The 16056-nt window shown below is 45.2% G+C and overlaps 1 protein-coding gene across 2 annotated transcripts in view; it reads right to left on the bottom strand.

Moving 5' to 3' along the window:
• FNDC3B (fibronectin type III domain containing 3B) overlaps positions 1-16056 on the bottom strand; it is a 289308-nt gene that overhangs the window by 102501 nt on the left and 170751 nt on the right. For both annotated transcript variants that reach the window (XM_081190007.1, XM_081190006.1), the window contains exons 4-6: positions 12128-12204; positions 5498-5741; positions 279-581 (exon numbers count right to left, since the gene is read on the bottom strand). In XM_081190007.1, the coding sequence (XP_081046133.1) occupies positions 279-581; positions 5498-5741; positions 12128-12204 (624 nt within the window). The remainder of the gene's footprint in view (positions 1-278; positions 582-5497; positions 5742-12127; positions 12205-16056) is intronic.

The raw sequence follows: 16056 nt of genomic DNA on the forward strand, positions 1-16056 counted from the left end.
AGCTCCCTGCTGAATGTACAGTCTATGGGAAAACCCAGGTTTACTGTGTAATGCACGAAGTGGCTCCACAAAGAGAGAACAGGCAAAGCTCTATCCAACCTCCCCTGTCCCAATCTTTTCCGAAATTCAAAACGAAAGCAACTCGGCTTACTGCTTATGTGTCCGATGCTTCACTGAACGACATTGGTGCCCCTTTAGCTCAGTTCATTGAGAGTATGGCTTATTTGGTTTTTTAAAAAAACTGAAATATATTACAAAGAAGCACCAGCTAACTTTACCGTGCAGTTCCTGCTCGCTTGACTTTGGGCTGCTTCTTGCTCTGCGTTCGGTTTTTTTCACGACAGGCACGGCTGCTCCTCCTCCTCCTCCTCCTCCCCCGTTCGCGGCTCCGTTGTGAGCCTTGATGGTGCCATTGTAGACTGGGGAACAGTTTCCTAGATGGCTCTTGTAGATGGACGAAGGAGGACTGTTCAAACGGTTTTGGCGATCGATCTGCCGTTCTTTGATTTTTTTGTGCGGTGGTTTGTTGTACTGATCTTCCCTGGTTATGTAACTGGACATTCCATATAGTGGTATAATCTCTGAAATTTACAGAAAGGAAACAGGTTCATCTTAGACTCCAAAGCCAGCTTCCTCAGCACTCATTTACCACCACAATGAAAAACCCTGCTTGCGTTCCCACACAACTCTAAACTTATCAGGACCATGAGATTTCCAGAAGAGGAGCTTGCAGCTGCTTTCCTCCTCCCAAGCCCTCTTTCCTGCTGCGTTGAGCTAAGCCAGGACTTGGAATAACAAGTTATCCAATCCAGGAGTGGTGGTGAAGCTCTAGGTCTCACTAACCATGAGCTGTAGCCAAGGATTGTTCTTGGTTAAGGAGACAGCATGACCACAAGTCCCAGCTTAGATGAAATGCAAACCAAACCTTGGCTTGGTTCAACACGATGCAGCGGTAAAGAAAAGACGGAGGAAGGAACAAAGTGGAATCGCGCTCCATGTTTTTGTTGAAGCTTCAACATGTACTTGTTGTTTGCATGGTAAACAAGTCAGGTTTACCATGCCGTGTGAATCAGATCACCGAATATAGTGGTACCACTGGTTAAGAACTTAATTCGTTCCAGAGGTCCTGAAACTGTTCTTAACCTGAAGACCACTTTAGCTAATGGGGCCTCCCGCTGCCGCCACGCCGCCGGAGCACAATTTCTGTTCTCATCTTGAAGCAAAGTTCTTAAGCCGAGGTACTATTTCTGGGTTAGTGGAGTCTGTAACCTGAAACGTATGTAACCCGAGGTACCAGTGTACTCTTCTAAATAAAGTGGTACCTCTGATTACGTACTTAATTTGTTCTGGGGGTCCGTTCTTAACCTGAAACTGTTCTTAACCTGAAGCACCACTTTAGCTAATGGGGCCTCCTGCTGCTGCCGCTGCTGCACGATTTCTGAAGCAAAGTTCTTAACCCGAGGTAATATTTCTGGGTTAGCGGAGTCTGTAACCTGAAGTGTCTTTATCCTGAAGCGTATGTAACCCGAGGTACCACTGTACATGCAAATGCTTCAGCGTCAAGTCAAGGTGTCTCATAGAGCCAGTAGGCATGTGTCAAACCTAGAATATTTTTTATTTCAGGTTTTCAAACATAATGTCAGCAAGAGCCCTAGAAATGCAGATGCCTGAAATTAACATTTTGCACCACGAGCCAATCCTGATAATCTTGCCCATTCTTGTCTAAAAAAGAAACTGGCCATCCTTTAATTTGAAAATGTCCTCCGAGCAAATGCAGCCAAGAACCGCAGGTGACCACAACAACAGATGTTTTGTTACAACTTGTACCGTATCTTCACTGAAGAAGCTGAGAGGGAGGGAGGGGGGCTTTCTTCAGTTACTACATTCCTACGTGGGCACCTCCTTTTCTAGATCCCGGTCATTCCTTTATATATTTAGCACATTTGCATCGAATCTGTGAAGGGCACAGAATATGCTCATCCATGCACATCTGCTCAACTGCAAAATGCATCTTCTGTAGTTGCAGAATCTGGGAGATATTGCAGCACAAAATGCCAGAGTTGTGAGCATAGCTTATATAATGATACGTGGACTTTTTCCAAACTTGCTCCAGACCTAAAAGCATATCCCAAGACCTAAAAGACTTTCAAGCACCGAGGAATGAAATGGAAGACTACTATTCATAACTCTCTGCATGGCAAAGCTATGCCTCTCATGTCCTAATTCTAAACACATGTCAAAGGGCTTTATTTCCATAAATTATAGGTTGGGCCAAGTCAACCTTCACCTAAATTTACTGTGCGGCATCTGAAACTCCATGGGGAGGCAGGAGCCTCTGACCACAGGGTTAAGCTCAGCATCATGGCATTGCCAGTTCCTCTGCAGCCACATGGAAAACGAGCGGTAATGCCAGGCATAGCTGTGTACACTGCACAGCTCATTAAGGGCTCCACCGGAGACCCTGCTCACAGTTCTCTCAATGAAAAAGGAGGTAAGAAATGCTATGGGGAAAGTGTGGCTTTTTCAGTACAGTGGTACCTCAGGTTACATACACTTCAGGTTACAGACTTCAGGTTAAGAACTTTGCTTCAGGATAAGAACAGAAATCGTGCTCCGGCGGCATGGCAGCAGGCCCCATTAGCTAAAGTGGTGCTTCAGGTTAAGAACAGTTTCAGGTTAAGTACGGATCTCCGGAACAAATTAAGTACTTAACCCGAGGTACTACTGTAATGGCCCCAAATATATGCAACAGACTGCTCACGGAGCCCCTCTGGAGCCCAGGCTTATAGGCTTAGGAAAAATGTGCTTTTGTTGGGGGGAGTTACTTATTTATAGCTTTTATAAATCTTAGGTTTTACGTTGTCTACTGAGTATTTTAGGGTTGAGTATATCGCCATAACAAATTGTGATACTTCCATCGTGTTGTTTTATTCATTCATTTAATAAATGTGTATTCTGCCCCATACCCGTAGATCTCAGGGCAGTTTTATGAAAACAACAATTGATAGTGAAGCATTTTCATCTGCACCAAAGGCTATATAGCTCATGGGACTCCCCCCTAAAGGAAGCAGCAATCCCATCAGTGGGGAAAATGAGCTCTGAAAAGATGTGATTGTTCAAAACACCTGGGGCGAAGGGACCCAGCTCAGGGGCAATAGCATCGGCCTTGCAAGTAGAAGGTCCCGGATCCAATATCTGGTGTCTCCAAAGCACGGCTAGCAGAGACCCCTGCATGAAACCCTGGTTAGCTGCTGCCAGCCAGTGCAGGAAGTACTGACCTAATGGTCTGATTTGGTATAAGGCAGCATCCTATGTTGAGAAACTCGCTGCAAAATCCCTGCTGCTGTTTTGAATTCTACCATTTGGGTATGACGCAGATTAACCACATCTATCAGAAACAATTCTGCTCTCAATTGCTTTCAGTTGCATGTCTTGCATTCTGATGACATATCTTAAATGGGAAAGGGTCTCCCTTCGCAGCACACATGAAGAAGAGCATCTCTGATGCAGGAATCTGCTCAAATCTCTCACACACAATAAGGATGGCCCTGTTACCCTCAGGGACCATGAGACAGTTTCACAGTGACCCACTGCACATTCTTTTCAAGAAGCAGGCAAAAGATTGTTGTTGGGAGTTGTGTGTTTTTTGCAAAATAAATAAATGACACCTCTCGTCTTTTCCATTTTTGAGAAGTCACCAGCATGACTTCACATGACATGAGGGATAAAGGTGCTTTGTCTCTTTTCATTAGCAACCAAACAGGGGACTCGTGTTTGCTTCTTTCTGACAGTGGTCCTTGCCTGCAGGGCAAGGCTTGTCAAATCTAATTTTCTTTGCTAACCTGACTGCAGCTGGCTAAACACAAACGCACCGGACAAGCACAGCCACCACCCCTCGCCCGGATGGTAGGAAGCCTTGGTCCTGAAGAGTCCCTCAGATGCTTACCCAAGCCTTTTTCTGAAGGCCTCCAAGAAAAGCGATTCCCCATTTATGACAAGCTAGGCCAAAGGCCGGTCTTTTCTCACAGCCCCGAACCAGATATCCAACAGCAACTCTCAGGCAACTACTATCCAGAGGTATCTTGCCTCCAACTCCCCTGGTCTTATAATCAGGAATTTCTCCCTAACCCTAACACTTCATCGAAAGCAGTCCCTCCCAGCCAGCGAGCCCCTAACAGTGCTACAAAGCTCTAAAACGACTGGAGTCGTGAGCAGCAGCACTCCTCTTCAGTGTGAGGAACTGCGATATGAAAGCTAGGAGCTTAATGGCACTTTAAACCTAGGTTATGGGCGCAACAACGGAATGTCTAGGCACACTTTATTATAACAAAAACACAAAGCTGAAAATGAACGAACTGCAGCTAAAATATTATGTTCGTTTTTCACCTGGTCTAGTCCGTCCCCTGCCCACCCCCCTAATCTTCTTCAGAGGGTCTCTTCTCTAGTCTTCAGAGAGTAGCTGGAAGTGGGGAGGCAGAAAAAGGTCCCCTTTCCTTCCACCCTGCAGTTTTAATCTGAAATCTTAGGCGCAGTACTGTGCCCAGAGCTCAGAAACTGCTTGCGCTAATGATATGGTAAAGGTAAAGGGACCCCTGACCATAAGGTCCAGTCGTGGCTGACTCTGCGGTTGCTGCTCTCATCTCGTTCTATAGGCCGAGGGAGCCGGCGTACAGCTTCCGGGTCATGTGGCCAGCATGACTAAGCCGCTTCTGGCGAACCACAGCAGCGCACGGAAACACCATTTACCTTCCCGCCGGAGCGGTATCTATTTATCTACTTGCACTTTGACGTGCTTTGGAACTGCTAGGTTGGCAGGAGCTGGGACCGAGCAATGGGAGCTCACCCCGTCACGGGGATTCGAACCGCCGACCTTCTGATTGGCAAGCCCTAGGCTCTGTGGTTTAACCCACAGCACCACCCACGTCTCCGCTAATGATATACTCTGTTGTAAAATGTGCCTAGGACAACAGGAGTTTCGAACGCTGCTCCTCTTATAGCTGAAGGGGCAAACTGCAACATTTCACGGCAGGTCCTGACTTGTACAACTTCAAAGCCTGGTATTGATAATGAAGCAAATACTGCAAACATTAAAAAAAAAACCCTTCCCTGTAATACACCTGTAACTTCAATCAGCTTTGTATTGTACACATTTTTGTTTCTTTTTTAAAAAGAACCGTGCAAAATACGATCATGCTGGGGGGAAACAGCAAAATACACGGAGTCCCGATGGTTGTAGAGGCTCACTGGGTAGGGCAGAGTCGCTATGCTTGATTCCCAAGAGTTAGGTGGCTGTTGCTTATAGGAAGGAGAGGGTGATGCAGAAAGGAGGGCAGCATGGTGGAAACGCATTGGCAGGATGCTGGGCCGACTCTGCCGGTGTGTTTGCAATGTGCCCATCTCCCTGTGAGCAACAGCGACCCCCCTGTTGGGAGGCTAGCATAGCACCCAGCGAACTGCTCCTGCTAGGCTAGAAACCCCACACCAGCTGTCCTCTTACCTTGCTCTCCGTAGATTGTAGGGGGGAGATGATGCTGAGGGAAAAACTGGGGTGGCATGTCTCCAGGCCCAGTCACCGGTGGGTAGAAAGCCGTATGAGAGTTATGAATGAAATGCGGGTGGTGAGTAAGATACGGGGGTAAGTGGTGGGTCGGAGAAATGGCGGAAGGGTAGCTGGGAGGGTAGCACTCCGGAGACTGAGGTGTGACCACCACCCTGCGAACACCCGTGTTGTCTTCTATTACCTGCAAAAAAAGAGGAGGCAGCAAGGTTGGTATAATGGATGCAATCCGCAGGTGAAATAATTTTAAGATGCACAATTTTTATTCCCATTAATAATAATAAAAAGCTTTTCATGGTCAGGAAGAATAACGTCCATATCCAAGCGCCAGCACTTTTGGTGGCAACGTCGTTCACGGCAGACACTCAGGCAGCCACACTGATTAAAGCAAGGCATTCCGTAATTGCTTTATCAATGGAATTTTGAATGGAGATCACAGGAAAACCGAAATACGTGCACCAGCGGCCTCTTTGAATGGACAAACCTTGCCTTATTCATGAACACCGAACAGCACGGACAGAGCTAACGGTGAACAATGCATTATTTATTTACAACAAAACAAAAAACCCAAAAGCGTAATGATATGGTAAAGGTAAAGGGACCCCTGACCATAAGGTCCAGTCGTGGCTGACTCTGCGGTTGCTGCTCTCATCTCGTTCTATAGGCCCAAAACTCAATCCACCGTTTCCTATAAAGGAGCTATAATGGGCAAATGATAAATTAGGACCGAACACTGCCCATCTGTGGATATCCTACCTGAGAATACCCCTAATCCTGGAGCCAGAGCTGACCCCTACACCTCTTTTTAATTAAATCAGCTCAGTCACCTTCCACATGTCCCTGAAGCACACAAGATGTGCCTGACGTCTACTTTGTACTGCAGAAAGCGCCCCGTTCCAAGTTTTAGTTGGGGGTGCTTTAATAGGGTTCATGTCCCATAATGGGCATCTCCTTGGCCACTGTAAGAATAAAATGTTGGACTAAGTGGGCAATTGGCCGGATTTAGCAGAGATCTTCTTACGTTCGTGCTTAGCTCTCCCCACTGAAATCAATCGCCAAGAACTAAGTTTTGGCTAGGCTATGCCTAAAGTTTTTGACAAATAACGGAATATTACTTTTGACTCTGGGTATGTTTTTGGGGAAAGTTCTCTATGGGGAGATTTAAAGTTTATACTCATATTTGTAAAAGGTAAATTGTATTTTCATTGTGACCTTGGGAATTAACGGAGACTCAATACATTTGAACAGATCTACCCAAGACTTCATAAAGAAATCATATCTGCGTTTCCTTCAGGCTTAGATAATGTTCTGTCTGACTTTACAGGTTCACGCAGCCCAGCACTTCGAGTCTATATAAGCTATGAGTTCCTCCCTCTGTCCGTCCCAAGAGAACAAGGTTTTCTGGACTGTGTTGGAAACAGAGCTGGGCCAAAAAAGGAATCACTTTTCACGAAAACTTCAGCCAGCTTTGAAAAGTGTAGTCCCTCACCCCCCAACTTTCAGTGAATGTTGAAGAATAGGTAAAACATAGGCCAACTTATTCATAGCCACTTTTACTTCTGGGCAACCTTATGAAGGCCACATGCTGGTGGGGCCAGAGGCAAAGGCAGAAGGAGCAAAGAATCATAGAATTGTAAAATTGGAAGGGACTTCAAGGGTTATCTAGATCAACCCCCTGCAGGAACCTCAGCTAAAGCATCCATGACTGATGACCATTCAAACTCAAATGTAAAAACTGTCTTTCCACAGTAGGGTAGTATCATCATATAAACACACACACCCCTTCCTCTTTATGCTCTACCCAGATGAGCAAAAGGCATTACCAGAATTCAAAGGCCCATTTTAACCAGGTAAAGACAATAGGGGTGCAACAGTGGAACAACAGTGAGGAGGTGTGGTCTGGGGAGATGGGGCATGGCTTAGAGAGAGGCCCAAGGGTCAGAGAGAAGTCTGAGGGCAACATCTGGCCCCGAGGTTCTCCACTGCTACCCTACATAAAGCAATTCAGCAGAGCACTCCAAGGTTGACACCACCTCATACAGTCAAGTAACCAAGCCAAGAGAGGACACCCACACTGTGGCCACACAGCAAGCTGACTTGAGCAAAATAGAAGGGACTCTGTATTGACACCCTGTGACGTATGTTTTTGAACTTCTGGGTTGCAACTTAACAGCGGTATTAAGCATATATATATATATATATATGTAGGTTTTGGTGTCTTCGGGTGTCTTCCCGTGTAAGAGTTGGGGTGTCTAGGCGACGTTTCGACGAGGTCTCACTCGTCATCTTCAGGCTGGTGCTTTCGGCTTCTTGTTACTGGAACAGAGCAGGATCTCAGTGTTTGAGTTCCTATAAATACTGTTGAGGGGGTGTGGTGTATAGCCTCCAACGTTCTGGGCAGAGAGGAAGTTCCCAGGTTATTGTGCCTTTTCTTCTTTTGTTCATTAATTACTTGAGGGATATCTTGAGTGATTTCTTGAGTGATATTCTGAGTACCACTTAGGAGGGTCATTAGGTGTGGATTAGTTGCTAAAGCTTTCGTGTCTTGACCTCTTGAGCTTGTAAAGAGTTTTTCTGAGAAGATGGCTGTACTGCACTTAGTTGTGCTCTGGCTTGGCTTCGTGTATAGGGGCGAGCTGTGGTTTTGTGCCCTGTGCCAGCCAGATCTGTGTTGGGATTGCAGGGGGGTGCAGCATCCGGAGGTGCCACTATGGTTTGGCTACTGGATGGTGTCTGTAATTTATCTGTGGAGAGGGTCTGGGTTTGGGTCTGGTGTGGTTGATTGGAGATGGCGTTCTGTGTGCCTCTGGTTCTGGTGTCGGTTTTTGTGGGGAGGGCTAATTTCCAGATGTCTGGCAGGCGGGACGTGTCGTCACGCTTGTTCATGTTGTGAGGGTGTTTCTCTATCTCGATGGCTTCCATGATTATTCTCTTGTGGTGATGTTCCATGTTAAAGAGCAATTTGGAATCTGCAAAATTAATTTCGTGTCCTGTTTCTTTCATGTGTTGGTAAAGAGAGGAAGTTTTTTCTTCTTTTTTGACGGCATTCTTGTGTTCTGCGATACGTGCATTTATTCGTCTGTTTGTTTGTCCAATGTACGTGGCCGGGCAGACTTTGCAGGGTATTTCATAGACCCCTTGGTTTTCTAACTGGATTTTATCTTTTGGGTTTCTGAGGATATTGGCTATTTTTTGGTTGGTGCAAAAGGCTGTTTTGATATTGTGTTTATGGAGGATTTTGCTAATTTTATCTGTAGTGCCCTTGATATAAGGAAGGAGGGCCATGCCATTGTTTTCTTCTGTGTCTTGGTTTTTGGGGGGTGTTTCTTTTTGGATTAGCTTCGTAACCCTGTTTTGCTGGTATCCGTTGGCGATTAACACATTTGAGAGATTCTGTAACTCAGTTGTCAAGTGGTCTTTGTCAGCCAGGCGTTTGGTTCTGGAGATGAGAGTCTTGGCTACGGAGTTTATTTGTGCAGGGTGGTGGTGTGATTGTGCATGTAAGTAGCGGTTGGTGTGTGTTTTTTTCCGGTAGATAGTGTGTCCTAGGGAGCCATCAGGTTTTTTGTAGATTAGGACGTCAAGGAAGGGAAGTTGGTTGTTGGCTTCTATTTCCATAGTGAATTGTATTTTGGGGTGTAGGCTGTTGAGATGTGTGAGGAAGCTATCTAGTTTTTCCTTCCCGTGTGGCCAAATTACAAAGGTGTCGTCAACATATCTGAGCCAAAGTTTGGGTTTGTGTTCTGACTTGTCTAAAGCATTGGTTTCAAAGTGTTCCATGTACAGATTTGCGATGACCGGTGAGAGGGGTGATCCCATAGGTGCTCCTTCTATCTGTTTGTATCTTTGTCCATTGTGGATGAAGTACGTGTTGGTTAGGCAGTGGTTGGTCAGGTCCAGGATGTATTCGGGGGGATTGTATTTGTTTTGAATGGCTGTCAAGGCTTCATTAATGGGCACTTGTGTGAAGAGAGATACAACATCGAAGCTCACAAGTAGGTCATCGGGATGTAGGTTTTGCTTCTTTATTGTTTCTATGAACTGGAAGGAGTTTGTAACGTGTGAAGCGATAGATTCTGCATAGGGCTGAAGTTGCTTAGCGAGGAATTTAGCGAGATTTTGTAGAGGTGAGCCTATGGAGCTGACTATTGGTCTGAGTGGTGTTCCTTCTTTGTGTATCTTGGGGAGACCGTAGAGTTTGGGGCATCTGGATGATTTTTCTCTGGGGATGATTCTTAGCTGGATTTCTTCACTGATAGGAGAGGCTTTTATTTTGGATTTGGTGGTTTTTTCCAGATAGGTGGTGGGATCTGTTTTTATAGGTTGGTAGGTAGGGTCCTGTACCCGTGAAAATCTACGAAAGCATATATATATATATATACACACACACACACACACACACACACACACACACACACATACAGTGGTACCTCGGTTTTTGAACGTAATCCATTCCGGAAGACTGTTCGAGTTCTGAAAAGTTTGAAAACTGAAAACTCAACAGCCAACAGCTAAGCCTCAGAATCTTGCACTCAGCGGAAGTCATGTGGCATGTTCGACGTCTGAGGCATGTTCCAAAACCAAAGCATTTATTTCTGGGTTTACGGCGTTCAAAAGCCGAAACGTTTGTCAATGGAGATGTTCGAAAACCAAGGTACCACTGTATATATATATAGCACCATCAAAGTACGCGATGTTTTACGGAATGGGCAGCAAGAAATAGATCATTGGCTGCAAGTAGCTTACAAAACTAAGGCTTCAGCAGTGAGGAGAAACACAGGCAAGGATGGGAAGAGACAGAGGTGGCTTCTCCATTCTTCTTTGTGTTTCAGAAACAGGGGGAGTTGAGGGAAGGGAGATCTTCGAGGAAGAAGCAAAGGATTGGGGAGGATCGCAGAACAGTCGGAAAAGGAGTCCCCATCCCGCAACCCCATAAACATTGTGCCCCTTTCTGCTTTAAACTGGCTCTACAGCTGTTCACAGCAAAGCTACAGGGAACCAGGCAGAGGGCCTTCTCGGTAGTGGCGCCCATCCTGTGGAACGCCCTCTCATCAGATGTCAAAAAGATAAACAACTACCTGACATTTAGAAGACATCTGACGGCAGCCCTGTTCAGGGAAGTTTTTAATGTGTGACATTTTAATGTATCTTTGTTGGAAGCCGCCCAGAGTGGCTGGGGAAACTCAGCCAGATGGCCAGGGTACAAATAAATTATTATTATTATTATTATTATTATTATTATTATTATTATTCACCTGCTGATTGTCAACAAAGCCCACCTTGCCCCACACAAGCCAGCTCTTTCTGCAGATCGTTTTCCCAGAACCTAGGTGGCTTCAATCCAGAGCTTCAATCAATGGGCAGCAAAGGTAACGTTTGAGGCTAAAACTCTGTAGCCCAAAGGGTTGGTGTAACAAAATGGGGTGGGGTGGGTTTTATAGCTTTCACCTAATAGGCCTTGTTATTTCTCCGCAGGGGTATCTGCTTTCTGCCTGGCTCTCGAGACACAGCCTTCCGAGGGCCGACCAAACCAAAGTCAAAATATGTTTTCGTTTGCAAGCTGGAATGTTCTTATTTCCTTTACATCCTTGTCATCCCAGTGCCAAAACAAACAGAAGGCAAATTAAATAATCACTCAATAGTCCTATTAATTACCGACATCGCTGGGCCCGGGCAAGAGCAAATAAGGCGAACACAGCTATTATAACATCAGCACCAACAAACAACAACAGAAAAGCTACACCAAGTGACTACTACGTGCTTCAAGCTGTTACTTGGTATGAAGTCATTTGAAAAAACAGAACATTCGTTTTCCACATGGCGGGAAGTACGTTTCAATTCAACGGGGAGAATGTGGGGCGGGGGGAAGAGAGAGAGACAATATATAGCTTTTCCTATGACTACACGGCCAGCTGCTATATTCAGATGTTAAAGGGCTGATTTCACAAAGCTTACTCTTCGTGGTAATGTAGAGCAGCCCTAGATGCAAGAGGAGGGAGGAGGGACGAAGATCAGATGAGGACGTCCAAATGGATGGTCCAGGGATAGTTGGGAGAGATCTTCCCCTTCTGTCTCTATCTAACCCTAACCCTGCGGAAAGCCATCTAATTAGACTTTAATTTGATTTTGACCTGTTTTTAGGAGGTAATTTAATTATTGTTTGATTTTATACTAATGTTATATTTCTGATGTTAGCTGCCCTGAGCCCGACTTCGGCCAGGGAGTGGGGGATATAAATAAAAGTTATTATTATTATCAGTCAGAGAGGAGGAAACAGATCTGTGAACCCTCTTCCCCATTCCTTCTGCAGAGTTCCATGGGAGGGTGGCTTTGACCAGCCAGTGGGAGGGACTCAACAAGAGGCATTTTGAGCTGGAGGCAAAGAGGAAGTACACAATTTTGTCACCAAGAACCCTGCTGGTGCCTTCATAGGTGGGATCAGGTCGCCACCATGAGGGCTAGAAGCTTGCGCACGAAAAGAGAGAGAAGGCGGGATGCTGAATTCCGTGCAAATGTTTGAAATGACACATCCCTGCCGGCACCCAAATTCTTTTGCTGAAAAAAGCATACCTGTGATATATAACCTGGAGGCACATGTATGGGAGGAATAGATCCATTTGGCGACATCATGGGAACCTCTGCGGGTCCTGTGAAGACAGAAAGAGGAAAAACCAAACGATTAAGATATGCTTTATGTTTGTGTGTACTGTGCTGAAAGACTCTAGGACACCTGCAGAACCAGTTTTGATATCGACATGCTGTACAGTGGTACCTCTAGTTATGAACTTAATTCGTTCTGGAGGTCCGTTCTTAACCTGAAACTGTTCTTAACTAGAGGTGTGCTTTCACTAACGGGGCCTCTTATTGCGGCTGCGCAGCCGGCATACGATTTTCATTCTCATCCTGGGGCAAAGTTCTCAACTCAAGGTATCTCTTCCAGGTTAGCGGAGTTTGTAACCTGAAGCATTTGTAACCTTGCTTGTAACTCGAGGTACCACTGTCTCCCCAGAAGCACATAGCTGATACCACCTCAATTGCTCCTCACACATCACTCCAGGAATGTTTAAGAACTTCCACTCATGTAGTTGGGCTTCCCGGCATATTTACATAACCCACAAGCAACACCAGTCCCCTTGGGAGAGATATAACTTGTTCCACGAGTGCACCTTATAAACATTTAAAGTGAAACAATCTGACTGGAAGGTTTTTTGTTTGTTTATTTGAATATATAAACATAAAGTGAAAATAATAATATAAACATGTTTCCAGACAAAAGTGGGTGAAGCCACATTACTCCAGTTGCATATAACTGGTGTTTTTATTAGAATTTCTGAACCAATTCAATCTACAGTCACTATTCTAGAATTATAATCAGCAGACACCAGTGCCAATTTTGTGAACAACTGATTTATTACATTTGTTTTCCACAAGCAGCTTGGGTGGCATACCTGAAATTGAAATCACACTATTTTTATCTCCAGGTCAAACCTACAAGTTAGGTCAGGCTGACACATGTTGACTTCCAATGGCCAGTTTCATGGCTGGGCAGCGAATTGAGTGAGTCTCCTCAGCCAAAATGCAACACTATCAGCTCTTCTACCATGCCCCTCAAAGTCTACAACAGACTCCCACAAGCCAGTGCCCTCCAGATGTTTTGGTCTACACCACCCCTTGGCCCTGGATGGCACCAGGCTGGGTGCAAGAGAAGGCCTTCAAGAAGGCTGGCACTATACCCCAGAAGTGGTCATGCCCATTATATGGCTTTGCATAGAATTCAATCTTCTGGAGGTCTAAGTCCACGACAAGCCGCCCTCAGTAAATAATAATAATCTAGCAAATATTCTACGATTTATAAATCACTTTAAGAGTCTGTAAAGGGCTTCACATATATACAGTGGTACCTCGGGTTAAGTACTTAATTCGTTCCGGAGGTCCCTACTTAACCTGAAACTGTTCTTAACCTGAAGCACCACTTTAGCTAATGGGGCCTCCTGCTGCTGCCACGCCACCGGAGCACAATTTCTGTTCTCATCCTGAAGCAAAGTTCTTAACCTGAAGCAATATTTCTGGGTTAACGGAGTGTGTAACCTGAAGCGTAAAACCTGAAGTGTATGTAACCCGAGGTACCATTGTAATGCTGGGATCCTTAAAACCCCATGCAGTAGGTCAGTATTATTGTAGGGGTTGTGGGGGATGAGGCTGAGAGACATTGGCTCACTCAAAGCAACCTAGTGAGGTCATAGCATATCATGAGAGAGACAAACCAGGAACTTTCCAAATTTGCACCTTGGTCTCTTAGCCGCTGTGATACATCAATTCTTGAAACTGCTTAGTGATCCACACACACTGACTAGCATTCACAAAAGGTCTGCAGGAACACATTAACTATCACGACAACACATACAACCACACAAAATCAGATGGATAACACTGGGGGAAGGTCTGAGCCTGCAAATTCCAGCTTGACGGAATACTCGGCATAAAATTATTGGCCCTGGGCAAGTGAGCTGGTTGCTGCTCAGTTTCAAGCCTACGTGCAGCATCTGCATTGACACCTTTTGAGCAAACAGGTACAGGACGGTAAAGGAGTAAAGGGAATAGCCATTCACAAGGATCTCCAGTTTGTAACCCACTGGCCTAGTTGAAACTTTCCCTTCCAAAAGTTTCCGATCGCGCTCAGTTTTTACATATGTGAAGAACTATCTCAGGAACATATGAAGACCACAAAACTCATTACCTCAGCAGTTTGGATTAACCAAGGAATGTGGTTATATAAGCAAGAGACTTAAAAGTTTCCACTCAAAACTCCAACCTTGGATGTCGAAAGTTCCTTTCTGAAGTATCAAATGCAAATATAGCAGCTCATGTGCCATAAGCATTAGGGCGCCGAGCTACATAAATCTAGGTAAAATGGAAAATAGGAAACCATACAGGGAATGGTTTAAAGACACCATATGTCTTACTTCTACAATGATTCTAACTGAAATGCCGGAAGACGTCTAAAATTCCAGGTCTGGAAATTTCACCATCAAGAGAGGCAGGCTTTCCACAAACTTAAATTACAAATTGGTGGCTTTCTGGTTATCATGACCAAAACCCCTTGGTCACAACATCAGAAATAAAGTCTCTCTTTCTTGCATTCTTTCATGAGATAGGCTGTGCCATTCCTCAGTGATAGAAGTATCTGTTTTGCATGCAGAATGTCTTGGGTTCAATCCTGGCATCTCCAGGTAGGGCTGTGAATGTTTCAAACCCTCAATACTGAGCTCGATGGACCAATGGTTTGACTCAATGTAAGGCAGCCTTCCTGGTTTTCCCAGTAGTGATGTATGGAAGTGAGAGCTGGACAATAAAGAAGGTTGATTGCCAAAAAAATGATGCTTTTGAATTATGGTGCTGGAGGAGACTCTTGAGAGTCCCATGGACTGCAAGAAGATCAAACCTATCCATTCTTAAGGAAATCAGCCCTGAGTGCTCACTGGAAGGACAGATCCTGAAGCTGAGGCTCCAATACTTTGGCCACCTCATGAGAAGAGAAGACTCCCTGGAAAAGACCCTGATGTTGGGAAAGATGGAGGGCACAAGGAGAAGGGGACGACAGAGGACGAGATGGTTGGACAGTGTTCTCGGAGCTACCAGCATGAGTCTGACCAAACTGCGGGAGGCAGTGGAAGACAGGAGTGCCTGGCGTGCTCTGGTCCAGGGGGTCACGAAGAGTCAGACATGACTAAACAACAACAAGGCAGCCTTCTACGTTTCCTATAAGTACAGCTGGGAGTACATAGGCCATAAATTTTGCAGATGCATTTATTTACAAGGCTTGTCTTAAACTGAGGCAAAGAGGAGTGACACAGATACTCACAGACAAACACACGCTACCTTGAAAGAGTTGTTAAAAGCTTCCGGTCTCCATCAAGATAAAATTAGCTGTCACTAAGACCCATTAGAAGCAATGGGAATTAAAGTCAGACATGCACCATTACTTTATATGGAATTTAGGCTGCAACCCTGCCCCTCAAGCCTCAATGAATTCTTACTTCTGAGTAGACATGGTTAGGACTGCAAGTGTGACTTTCTCTAGCTGGATCAAGAGTGTAGCATTTAACTGATCAGCTTCTCAAAAGCTGTCCTGGGCTCCATGGGTATTACTTATCGCAATACATATCCACCCCCAATCATGTTTTATCTATCGTTAAAATACGTCCTTATGAGGGCTTTTTTTTTCAGTCAGCACCTCTCAGGTGAGAGCCATTGCCATTCTAAAAGAACAAGGGAGGCGTTCATGATGAGTATAGAAATACAGTGGTACCTCAGGTTAAGTACTTAATTCATTCTGGAGGTCCGTTCTTAACCTGAAACTGTTCTTAACCTGAAGCACCACTTTAGCTAATGGGACCTCCTGCTGCTGCTGCACGATTTCTGTTCTCATCCTGAAGCAAAGTTCTTCACCCGAGGTACTATTTCTGGGTTAGCGGAGTCTGTAACCTGAAGCGTATGTA

Source organism: Podarcis bocagei (assembly GCF_964188305.1).
Source record: "Podarcis bocagei genome assembly, chromosome: 4".
Taxonomy (NCBI): domain Eukaryota; kingdom Metazoa; phylum Chordata; class Lepidosauria; order Squamata; family Lacertidae; genus Podarcis; species Podarcis bocagei.